Below are 13,576 nucleotides of genomic sequence, written 5' to 3'. Positions count from 1 at the left end.
AAATGATTTTCAGAAATTTAATATCTCCATGACAAGGATAATATATTCCTTACCAGAATCATTTAGGGAGTAATGTTTACCCCCTTGAAATCCTCACACATGTAAACGTGAAAAAGTTGTTTGGTTTTTTTTAGTTTTTTTTTTTTTAATGTTTGTTTTTGAGAGAGAAAGACAGAGTGCAAGCTGGGGAAGGGCAGAGAGAGAGACGGAGACAGAATCTGAAGCAGGCTCCAGGCTCTGAGCTGTCAGCACAGAGCCTGATGAGGGGCTCGAACTCACGAACTGTGAGATCACGACCTAAGCCGAAGTAGGAAGCTTAACCGACTGAGCCACCCGGTGCCTCAGAAAGTTCAGTTTCTAATGAACAAGTCTCCAATATGTCACTTGCACTTACTGATATAGAAAGGTTAAAATACTGAAATAACCAGAACAAATGGTTCTGTATTTTGTACTTTCATATATAATCATGATTTTTCAAATAGAATACAACGTACAACATGGCCTTCTAGCATACCCATTCTTTAGTACATATACTACATGAGAATAATTACTCTGCTACTTTAGAGGAATGTGGCTTTAAGTAACATCCTTTTTAATCTGGCAATTAACACTCTTACAAATATATTTTCTCTTTTTCACTCTAACTTGGCAAAAATAAGAATAAAATGGCTTTTCAAGACTAAATCATTGTTCTTACTATATTTAGGAAGGAGAACTAAATAATGATTATGCCTATAGTTACTACCTTGACTTTACTCATATGAGGACTTTAAGATACAAAACAGATGAACATAGGGGAAGGGAAGCAAAAATAATATAAGAACAGGGAGGGAGACAAAACATAAAAGACTTAAATATAGAGAACAGAGGGTTACTGGAGGGGTTGAGGGAGGGGGGATGGCTAAATGGGTAAGGGGCATTAAGGAATCTACTCCTGAAATCATTGTTGTGTATATGCTAACCAACTTGGATGTAAATTAAAAAAATAAATAAAAATACCAAAACAAAAAAAAAAAATGAAGTTTCTTCACTTAAGATCACTTCATCATGCAATCAAAAATCAATTTTCCTCCAGTTGTGTAAAAGGAACACAATTGTTTTAGGAATCAATCTTGCTTAGGCGAGAAACACAGCCCACTGTTGACCCTCCAGTCTCAAAGGTCACTAACCAAATACAACTTAATTAATATCTCCTACAGAATTTAATGCCTTATTTCCACTCCTTCTATGATAGCTACTCGCCAGAAAAGAATTTCTCTGGCCCACAAACATTAGAGTTTTTCAGTATTAGTACACTTAATGGTGGCATTTCATAATCCGTTTAGTATTATTTTAGGGTAGAAAATGAGGGCCTAGAGTAAAATAGAAAAATGGATGTTGTGGAGAAACCACTAATATTTAAAAGTTTCTCTTAATATTTGAAATTTAGGTGTTTAATATTTAAAGGCTTAGTTTTAACCAAAACATAAAGCCGCCTGAAGTGCTGGACGTATTTAAATGCACTAACCCTGGAGGAGTTGAATGAATCGAGGCTGTAGGGCCGAGGTGATCACGCGCTCTGGCAGCTCCCTCAGGAAGAGCTTTAACAGACTGGCTGCTGAGCAGACGTCCCCGTCTTTCCCGAGCTCCACCGGCACTCCGCTCTCAAACTTCCATCGGAGCTGTTCCACCACCTTTACGTTGCCATTCACCCTAAAAAGGCCTTCCTGGGTGAGTCCTGGGGCAGGTGAGCAGACATGCAAGAAAAGAAATAGAGGTCTCTCACAAACAGACACTAAAACTCTAAAGAACCATAACAACAACAGAAAATAAATTTCAGTGCAGGATTTTCCAAATAATTATCACCTACTGGGAGATGTTCATATTTTATAAAAATGCTTTGCTAGAATAATAAATTTTCAAATCTACTATGTATCAACTAAAAAGATCATATAGGATTGTGATAAAAGCTGACCTCTAAAAATAAGGTTAGGACACATAGAAACCTAGAACAAATGCTCTTCTACAAAGAAACTGCATTTATAACCTTCTGTAGTACATAACAGAAACTGACCCTGGGCTCCAACAGCACCTTAGCATTTTGAAAACAACTATGTGAAAAAAAAAAAAAAAACAAAACAAAACAACTAACACATATGTGAGAAACTTAACTGTATGTGATTACCTTTGTAATAAATAAGAAATATTTCCTTTGTAATCACTAAATTCAGAGGATAACACGCTATGAGACTATAAGGTAGTATAAGACAAGATCCTTGCCGTCCCCCAATTGATGGGGGATCTTATTGTCAGCTGGAGCAGCAGAGAAGCCTCCATAAAAGAGCCTTTGGCTGCTGTGCACCATCTTTGGCGAAAGCATCAGGAAGACTGGGGCTGATGAACTGTGAAGCTAATGCAGTTTAAGCTTCAGGGTCCCTCATTTATTTAGGCTCTTTCCAATGTTCTGTCCCTAATTCTGTATTCTTAATTTTGTATTCTTTTTCCTAAAAAGGGCCCTCAAAGGGTTAAGCAGCAGGACACAGAAGACCGTGATTCATCCTTGAGAAAGAATGAATATATGAATTGCATAGACAGGACAGCATAAAGGAAGATAAACAGATGAAAGTGTGGAGAGTTTTTGTCAAAGAGTGATAGGGTAATAAAATGGAAGAAATGGGATAGAGCCACAAATATCAAGTTCAAGAGTGAAGACATGGGGCTCTTGGCTAGCTCAGCTGGTAGTGCATGTGACCCTTGACCTCAGGGTCATGAGACTGAGCCCCACAATGGGCATAGAGCCTACTTGAAAAACAAGCGAAGACTTTATCATGAGAGCATTAAGGAGTAGGGGGAACATGATAAAATCAAGGGGTAAGGAGGATCTTGCTAGCTAAGTAGAGAACGGAGAGGGCAGAAAGCTTGCCTTAGGGAACCACATTCTACTCTAAGGCAGTAAGACAGATTCTGGTGGGAAGGAAGTGAAAAGTAGAGAAAAAAGATGATTTGGTAACTTAGTACAAAAAGGAAATAAGGAAGAGTTGAAAGGTAATTTTAAGGTTTACAAATGAGGAATCCAGGAAAAAGCACTGTAAAGGATAAGGTGAAGTGGGGGTGAGAGACAGTACCAGGTTCAGGGGAAAGGTAATGATTTCCAGCTCAGTGTACTGGGGTTTAAGAAGACAGAACACCATGTAAGAAAGTAAGCCAGCCTGTGGAGGCATGCTGAAGGTATGAGAAACAATCTTTCTAGTAAAGAGCAACCCAAGGACTCAACTGCACCACTCTTCTTTTGAGAGTCTAATGGTGAAATTTAGCAATGACTTAGGGCACTGAAGCCCATTAGAATTATTCAGATGTGAGCTGTTTGTTTATATCAGCTTTCGCTTCTTTCTCTTACATGCTAGTTGTATTGTTCTTTCTAAAGAAAAAGAAGAAAGTTAATTTCATTTTAATTTGTAATTTGATAAAAAATTTTATGAACCCTTCAACTTAAAAAATATTTAATGAGTACTTTGCATTGTGTTAAGAAACTTAAAAAAAAATCTTTGAAAAAATAAATTCAAACACTACCATTATCCTTACAGAGTTCATAGGCTGGTAAGATGTTTGCATTTATTTTATTATTTTTTTATCAATTTTTTTCAATGTTTATTTATTTTTAAGATACAGAAGGAGACGAAGTACAAGCAGGGGAAGGGCAGGGAGAAGGGGAGACACAGAATCCGAAGCAGGCTCCAGGCTCTGAGCGGTCAGCACAGAGCCTGACGTGGGTCTCAAACTTACGAACCATGAGATCATGACCTGAGCCACAGTGGGAGGCTTAACTGGCTGAGCCACCCAGGAGCCCCAAGATATCTGCATAATGTATATGTATGTATATTTATACCTATATGTGTATATACATATATGCACATATTTATACACGTGTGTGTGTGTGTGTGTGTGTGTGTTTATAATTTGGATATCAAAAGTTGACATGAATTTTAGCTCCAATTTTGACAAAAGTTTGGGAAACCAGAGAGGATATTTGAAGTATTTTAACAACCAATATGACCAGGGCACCATGTAATGAGAGGAAATACCAGCCAGTATGTGTGGTAGGCAGCTTCTCAAATCACCCTAGTGATGCCCATCTCCTGGTTTCCACACCCATGTGTAATCCCTTCCCCTCACCTGTGATCTGGATCTAATGACTTGCTTCTAACAGAATATAACAAACAAAATTATGTTAAGGTTCTAATCTTGTGTTTGAAATTAGGTTATAAAAGACTGATGTTCATCTTACTTCTCTCTCTCTCTGGCTTTGCTGGCTTGCTCACTCTGATGAATCAGCTGCTTTTTATTTTGTTAGCTATTTTATGAAGAGGTCCATGTGGCAAGGAACTGAGGGCGGTTTCTGGACAGCAGCCAGTGAGTAACTGAGACCCTCAGGTCAACAGTCCACAAGGAACTGAATCCTGCTAACAACCACGTGAATGAACTTGGAAGTGAACCCTCTCCTAGTCAAGTACTATTATGACTGCAGCTTTATAAGAGACCCTAAGACAGAAAGCACAACTAAACCGTGCCCAGATTCCTGACCCACAGAAACTGAGATAATAAATACTGCTGTTTTAAAGCTACTGTGCTTTGGGGTAATCTGTTACACAGCAACAGTTAACTATTATGATATGACATTCTCTTGAATATTGAAGAATATCAGTTATTGAGAGACTTCCTGTTTAACTCATTTTTAAAGCTTTCAAAGTTTATTTCTTCCATTCTACCAGCTTTATCTGTAACTTCACAATTGTGTACTGCCATCAAACAGATAGCACCCCCAAAAGAGAATCCCATCCCAAGGCCCAAATCATGAAAATTTAGAGTTTTGCATCCCAGTCCTGTATCTACCCAGCTCTGCAGCTTATTCTTGGCCAGCAAATGCCTCTTGGACCTGATTTCACAGTGTTTTTCTAGCTTTGACCTTAAGGTTTTCTTTTCCAACAAGGCTTTTTGACCCTTCCCTCAAATAAATATTTCCAGTTATTCGAAAATAACTACCCAGCTCCAAGAACTAGCTTTGGTTTTCAAGGTCCCTGATCCCACTGGCCTTTACTGGTGGAGAGATAAGGTATAAATGGAAGTCACTTAATGCTTCTCAGTTATTTTTTTCTGACCCTATTTCATTTGTTTGTATGACCCTCTCCCCTCAAAAACATCTCTCACCCAAACAATTCTTATACCCAGTGATTTTCAACTAGGGACAATTTACCCTTGGACAAGGCTCCATTATACTCTGGGGAAAAGATCCATACAGTTTCTTAAAAAGCCCCTTATGGATTCATAATATATCCAGTACCCATGAGGCTTATCAGATTATGCAATCTCTCAATTTTCCTACTCTAAATTCTTAGGAAATGATGATTTTAAAAGAAATGTCCAGAGGAAGGAGATGTTAGAAGGCTTTGTGGAGTTACTCTCCTATATTTCTGGGATTCCTTTATATTCGATTTCAGGAGTTATGGGATAAACATCATGAAGCAATAACTTAATTATTGGTTTAAAAATGAAAGAATTATATAAACTAAAATGTATCTACATCATTGATTGTCACTTTTCCATACAACTGAGGTATTTATTTCAAAATAGTATGCATACGTCGTTAGAAACTAAGTGTGCCATAAGTCAGAATTTGCTTAACTGGCATGCTTTGCAAAATAAACATAAAAAAAATAAAAAAAAAAAAGGGGGGGGCACCTGGGTGGTTCATTTGGTTAAGCATCAACTTTGGTTCAGGTCATGTTCTCATGGTTTGTGAGTTTGAACCCCGCGTCGAGCTCTGTGCTCACAGCTCAGAGCCTGGAACCTGCTTTGGATCCTGTGTCACCCTCTCTCTATGCCCCTCCCCCACTCGTGCTCTCTCAAAAATAAAATAAACAATTTTTTTTTTTTTAAACTGGAACACTTTGGCCCAGAAAGTACTAGGACAGTACATGAGCATATTCTGCCACCTGGTGGTAGATGGAGAGTCCTACACTATTTAAAATGGTACATTCCACAGTATCTTCATGCTAAAGTAATCTAGTAACATTGCCAACAAGATTAGTTATTTTAAAATAGTGTGAAAATGATATGCCTTATAACTTGTAATATTTTCCTTCCAATGGGAAAAAAAATTTTTAAAAAGGCAAAATATGTAAAGAAAAAAATTTCAGAGTCTTTTTAAAAGCCTTCCTATAAACCTTAACAAACCCTTTTTGTCCTAAAATTCTTTTATAACAAAGAGTTTTCCCTGAAGTTATTAAAGGTCTCCATTTATATTAAACATCAAAGTATGACCCCAGTATCTACCTAGGCTTAAATGATACAACCAATCATTCCTGACGGAGTGCCTATTATATTGTGTAATACACAGTAATACACAATAAATACCTATTGATGTAAAAAAAAAATTAATGAAACTAATTGAAGTATCTTGCTCACAAACTTTAAACTACCCTTCAAACTTATACAAGGGTTTTGGTTTATTAACATGATAGTTTCAGACACAATAAGGACCTTTTAGTTGTCTACACAGTAATTAACTATGTGGCCTTTCAAAATATAGGGTAGGTGCCCTACCTACCTTAGCTTGCCAAGCCAAGATTCAGATTCCATGGATCTAAACTATCATCAAGGGATGGATATTCTGAAAATATTCCACTAGAAATTCTATTTCCCATTTCTAGTTAAGAATAGATTTTCTATTTTACATTCCTAATTAAGAATGAATGATTTAGCCCATTAAAATATTTAGTTTGCATTACCTGAATACACCCTGTTAAGGTAGAACTATGGGTAAGATGAGATAGAATATCTAATTCATATTTTGTCAAAATTTCATACACTGATGCTGTGAATTTAACTCGTTCAACTCTTAGAGTTGATTATAAATGCACATATCCTCTGACCCAGGAGTCTACAGATACACTCATAGTGCTTGAAATGACACATGTTAAAGTTTAGTCACTGAATCATTGTTTATAGATAGCAAAAGACTGGGTAAAATTCGATATTCATCACCATGTGACTGCTTAAAGAAATAATACATATAGTCAAACATTGTACAAGGGGAAAAAATAATTACATGAATAAAGCTCTTTATGTGATATGGAAAGATCTCCACAATATACTGCTAAATGACTTTCTATAAAGATTCATAACAGTATGGATGATATGCTATATTTATGTTCAAAGGGAAAAAAGAAGATATGCATATATGATTATATACTCATAAAATATCTTCATAGGAATGTATCAGACACTAGTGAAGCAATACTATTACTGGGAAGTAATACTGATAATGAATGATCAGGGGACAGGTTTTGGAGGGAGAGATTTTAAATTGTATGTCCCCCTGTATTTTGTACTACATAAGTATATTAACTATTCAATATTTTTTTAAAACTTAAAAACAAAAGTGATTATTACATAAGAGTAATCCCAAGAGGTTATTAGTCATTGTTGGATGAAAGATCAGAACACTGACTATGCTAAAACCAAAATATTTTAAGTAGTCACACTTTGGTATCCAAATGAATAATACTCAACCTTATTTAAGAGATTAAATTAATTACCTAGAGATCCTTTGTATCTAAATCAGTAGGACACAGTTTTAATCAATACTGAGTGTTTGAGTCCTTCAAAATCCTAAATTAATATAACCTGTCTTCAAGATCCTCAGGCTGAGGTCCCATCGTCATGCCATGATGTATATGGCACCTTTTTTGTTTAACCTATTTAAAGTATTGTTATAAATCCAGAGCTGTTCCCTAAGAATCCTACCTGTCTGTAGCTTATCATCCTCTAAAAATACAGAGATAGCTCCTATGAAGTAAACATGCAAGCCTGGCTCTTCAGTCTTCAGAACAAAATATCATTTTGGCATCTACATAACTAGTAACCTGGGCAAATAGCTGTTTTTCAGTTAACACAAACACCTGAGCTTCTGAGGTCTGAACTACGTGCCATACCATTCCTGTCACAAGTTGATTCACGTTCCTACAGAGGAACAGATACACTGTGCTTCTCACGTATTCCCAGTGAAGGATCTTAGCGGCAGGTGGGGGCTGGGGGATGGACTCATAATCATCAGAAGATAAGGAAGCAAACTGCACAAAGTACAGAATACCTCTGAAGTCTCAAGTTTTAACTTTAAAAATTCCAACTAAGTTTCAGCTCCACTCTGCAGTGAGTCTTTCATGTAGAAATGTTGCTTCAGTATAGAAAATAATGAAAATTCCAAGCTTTTCCCTCAGAATACGTCCTTCTCAAAACTTCTAAAGCTTATTGATATTTATTATGCAGTTTGGGGTGTTCCCATAATACTGCACCCTCATTTGAAAAGCATGAATGTCGAGGATATGAAAGAATTTCTACTTATCCAGGTTTTTACACCCTAGTTTAAATAAAATCATTTAAATAAAGCCGTAAGATAGCTCTCAATAACAGATTTATCTTTTTATCATTCAATGAACTATGGTATTCTCCAACTGTTTTACATGCTTAATTATATCACTTCAAAAGTAAATGACCCCCCATAATAGGCTATATATCATACCTTTTTAAACTATCCCTACTGAGCTATGAAAGCAATCAAAGCATCCAGTAAGCTCATGATTGGCCTCAGCTGAAAAAGATACTCCAAAAGTGTTATTACACTAAAAATTAGTATCAGTTGGAATTTAATGAAATCAAGAGAAGTCACTAGTAATATTAGAACAGTGTATTTTAGAACTCAAAACTGGGATCGTTCCAAACTAGAAATCTCAACGATTAAATTGGTCCATGGTAAACTGAATAGTACTTTCAAAATTATATTAAGCAGTAATAATGCTCTTAATGTCCTTTTTTAAGGGAAAAGATGTATTACATAATTTGTATCCTAATTAAGGTGTTTTAGAGGGACTATTCTAATACACTGTGAAGTAGTTCACACAAAAACATTCTTCTTGTATGCGAGAACTGTAAAAACACCAGAATTAAAACATAACTTACCATGTTTCGTCAAATACTCCACTATATTCCCCACTATTGCTGGAATGCCGTTCTCAGTGAGTCCCTGCTGCTGAAGGTCTTGGAGACTGACTCCAAATAGCTTTTTATACGTGGAACTTCTCTGCTCATTTAGTGGCACCGCCACTATCTTTTTCATGTCTTCTTTCAGCCGAACCGCTGCTTTACTTTGCTTAAAAGACCGTAAGAAAAAAGAGCAGTCAGTCATATTTACCACAGGAGGTTGCATGGTGACAGGGGAAACACCTGAATTGAAACAGAAGTGTCTGGAGACCTATAGTAGGGGTCTTTCCTTATTGTTACTTCGACTCCAATCAGAACTACTAACATCTCTCACATGTTGCTCTGTGTTATGAATGGCACATACTGACAGAAAGGTTAAAAGGAATGAAAAATAACGAGAACTCTAAAGCCACAACTTAACTGTAGCTAAGGTAGGGAGCAATACACTGCAGTATCTAAGACAGATTATTACAGTAACCAAGGGGTGGGACTCAGAAGTACCTGGCCAACAGGAAAATAAAACATTTATGAGATTACCGAAACTCCATGCAGATCCCAGAATAAGATTTCTAAAGATTAAAACGTATCTAGATGCCATTTTAAGGTAACTTTAATTTGGAGCCTTAGGAAAAAACGTTTAGGTAGAGTGAACATTCCTCTTATTTAATTATTCTGTGAATATATCTAATCAGTATTTTTTGACACATAAAATCAGTCCAATTCTCATTGAAGTTCAAAATATTCTATCTATGAAACAGCAACATTTCAGGGAGTCACAAACATTTTCAACAAGACTATACGTAAGAAAAAAAATGCAGCTTATGTTTAATTCAAGTTATCACCACAATGGAAAATCCATATAAATTTGTTTCTTCCTTTTAATAGAAATTTGTACTACAAGGGAATGTTATATTAAACCATATTAAAACTTGCCTTTTATAACCGAGGGATTTTCTTTTTAAAGCATATGTACTATATAAATGTTAAGTATCTATGAGTCTAAACACTGAAAATCTGGAAAAATGCAAACCATTTTCAGATTGGGGGAAACTTTCACTCTTTGAGAATGAATGTGGCAACCAACCAAAGTGTAAATATTGTAAGTGCAGACTCATTAGTATCTCAAAGAAGAAACCTTACCTCCAGTTTAGAATTGAGGAAACAAAGATCAGAGTTGAGTAATCTGGCACAAGTCACAGAGGTGGTAAGAGAGTGTCATCCTTCTCTAAGACCATGTTCCTCTCCTTACAGTAGATTTATATTAATGTCCTAGTGTAGTTCATATGTAATTACAGTAACATACTATGATAAATCCTATATACTGTATGACCCAAATAATGACACAAAGTTAATTCTACAATCTTGATTTTGAGTAGGGTCCCTGTATCCTCAGTTTGAATCTATAACCTACAGAATCAAACCAACTTCCACAGAGATATATGCATCTTTTTAAAAAAAAGTATTTATTTAAATCCAAGTTAGTTATTTTACAGGGTAGTATTGGTTTCAGGAGAACCCAGTGATTCATCACCTACATATGATACCCAGTGCTCATACCAACAAGTGCCCTCCTTAATGTCCATCCCCCACGTAGGCCATCCCCCACCCAACACTCCTTCAGCAATCCTCAGTTTGTTCTCTGTATTTAGGAGTCTCTTATGGGGGCAGCTGGGTGGCTCCGTTGGTTAAGTGTCTGACTTTGGCTCAGGTCATGATCTCGGGTTCGTGAGTTCAAGAACCACATCAGGTCTGTGCTGACAGCTCAGAGCCTGTAGCCTGCTTTGGATTCTCTCACTCAAAAATAAACATTAAAAAAATTATTAAAAAGTCTCTTATGGATTGCCTCTCTCTCCGTTTTCATCTTATTTTTCCTTCCCTTCCCCTATGTTCGTCTATTTCTTAAATTCTATATATGAATGAAATCATAGGATGTTTGTCTTTCTGACTTATTTCGCTTAGCATAACACACTCCAGTTCCATCCACATTGTTGCAAATGGCAAGATTTCATTCTATTCGCTTGCCAAGTAGTATTCCACTGTATATTTATACCACATCTTTTGTATCCATTCGTCAGTCGATGGATATCTGGGATCTTTCTGTAATTTGGCTATTGCTGACAGTGCTGCTATAAACGTTCATATTTGAAAGCCAGATTTTTTCTAGTGAAAATTCTGCAAATGTAAAGTTACAATAGAGACTTAGTATCTATTAATACAGATAGCTAGCTACTATAGAGTAGTAGTATGGGCAACTATTATAATGTGTTACCAAAGAAATTATGAATTTATTAATTAAGCCAAATTTGTAACAGCTAGTCATTTTTTTGTGTGTGGGTTTAAAAACCTATCAATCTCCTTCAACTGAACATAGGAGAAATTTCAGTCATCCAGGTATAGCTGGTGAGCAAGAAGCCAAAAAAGTAACTAGTATTTAATGAAAACTTTGAAAATACTCTCAATATGTAGCATTAAAAATAGCTGACAATATAAGGTTAAATCATACACATTTTATCTTACTTTTGTTTTGTCTTCTTACAGAGACAATACAGCTTAGTGTTTTATTTTTTTAATATGAAATTTATTTTCAAATTGGTTTCCAACAACACCCAGTGCTCATCCCAACAGGTGCCCTCTTCAATGCCCATCACCCACTTTCCCCTCTTTCCCACCCACCCCCCCCCCCCCATCAACCCTCAGTTTTCTAAGAGTCTCTTACGGTTTGGTTCTCTCCCTTTTTTTTTTTCCCTTCCCCTCCCCCATGGGAGTTTCTCAGGATCCACCTAAGAGTGAAAACATATGGTATCTGTCTTTCTCTGTATGACTTATTTCACTTAGCATAACATAGCTTAGTGTTTTAAAGCATGAACTGTGAACCAGGCTTCTTATTTCAAGTCCCATTCTGCTCTAATTAGCTGTGAACCTTAGACAAGCCACTCAACTTATGTGTGCCTATCTCCTGATCTATGAAATGGTGACACTAAGAGTTCCTATCTCATAGGAATATAGGACACTTAAATGAATTCATATACATAAAGGAATGAGAAGAGTATGTGGAACACTCATTAACTAGGGATTATTATAAATCATCACAACCACCATCATCATCATCATTCTTCTTCCAGGACATTATTCTGATTTCTTCTTTTAAAAAATGGAGATACACTCAATTATTTCCATACTCAATGTGTGTCTAAAGTTTGCTGTTTAAGAAGGCATCATGGTCGGCTCATGTTTGGTTGGTAGTCTGATGATCTAATCATTCTCTCTATATTTCTCATCTCCTAGAATATGTAAGAATGACTTTTGAATGATAAAGATAAAATAATTTTGTATAGAGGCACCTGGGTGGCTCAGTTGATTAAGCATCCAACTCTTGATTTCAGCTCAGGACATGATGTCATGGTTCATGAGTTCGAGCCTCATGTTGGGCTCTGCACTGACAGCATGGAGCCTGCTTGGGATTCTCTCTCTCCCTTTCCCTCCACTCCTCCCCAGCTCACACACACCCTCAAGATAAATAAACTTAAAATAATTTTGTGTATATTATAAAAATAAACTTACAAAATTTTGTGTATATACAAATATATACAAAATATATACAAAATTATTTTAAGTTTACTTATGTATAAGAATTCCTTAAGTTTTTATTAGACAGTCAAGACTTCCTTAGAAATCCTGTCTATGTTTAACACCTTGGATTAGTGCTCTTTCTGTTAACAACCCCTGCTCTTCATTCTGTCCTTTACTTGGAACTACAGACCGTATGTTGGGTTTCCTGTTAATAGACAGTGTAGATAAGCAATCTTGGCATTATAGATGAGAGAGTTTTCAAGTAAGAGACAGGCAACTGACCTCACAGACTGTGAAGTGACTACAAACGAAGCTACCTGTTAACTCAATATAGAGCCATACCACATAGAAAGTTGTATGTAATCATAATGAAGGAACTTCTGATTCTTGTTTTTATTTGATAATATAATTCAGGTTAACGTTTAAAAAATAGTTTTAAAAAAAAACCCACAATGAAACAAAGCGGCTGCATTTCCTAAGTCATCAGAATCAATTCCTCAGCGATCAAAAATACATACTATAAAGTCTTGCTCATCTAGCCTAGTTGGTGAAGAAAACAGCTAGTAGGAAGCAATAAATAGTTTAGGCTGAAACTACTATACTACTTCAGTAGTTTATACCTAAAGTGTTAAAAAATATACAACAGCTTATAACAAATATAATTATCCCTTCTGGTAAGTAAGAAATATTCAGTAGTCCCTTAGTCATGGAAAAATAAAATAACTGTAGAAATAAAGTCATTTATGATTAATTCTATTTAAACTGAAATTATTTTTTACTCTTAGACAATAATATATCATTATCGCTTTATAAATGTCAATATCTATGGAATTTCAGCTTTTGAAATGCACATCTTTCTTGATTTAATACAAGCTAAAAACTGTAATTACTAATTGAGTCAAACTTAACTGTTTAAACTTTGGTTTGTGTATATTCCTATTCATCACTTGAGTCTGGAAACCGGACCGCATGGGGTGTGTTTATGTACATA

The 13,576-nt window shown here is 35.9% G+C and overlaps 1 protein-coding gene across 8 annotated transcripts in view; it reads right to left on the bottom strand.

The window, feature by feature from the left end:
• FAM13A (family with sequence similarity 13 member A) overlaps positions 1-13,576 on the bottom strand; it is a 366,689-nt gene that overhangs the window by 305,794 nt on the left and 47,319 nt on the right. For all 8 annotated transcript variants that reach the window (XM_053217137.1, XM_053217136.1, XM_053217135.1 and 5 more), the window contains exons 2-3: positions 8,995-9,184; positions 1,508-1,717 (exon numbers count right to left, since the gene is read on the bottom strand). In XM_053217137.1, the coding sequence (XP_053073112.1) occupies positions 1,508-1,717; positions 8,995-9,151 (367 nt within the window). In that variant the 5' untranslated portion in view covers positions 9,152-9,184. The remainder of the gene's footprint in view (positions 1-1,507; positions 1,718-8,994; positions 9,185-13,576) is intronic.

The sequence above is a fragment of the Acinonyx jubatus genome, chromosome B1, assembly GCF_027475565.1.
Source record: "Acinonyx jubatus isolate Ajub_Pintada_27869175 chromosome B1, VMU_Ajub_asm_v1.0, whole genome shotgun sequence".
Classification (NCBI taxonomy): Eukaryota; Metazoa; Chordata; class Mammalia; order Carnivora; family Felidae; genus Acinonyx; species Acinonyx jubatus.
This window is presented reverse-complemented; position numbering and strand designations above follow the sequence as displayed.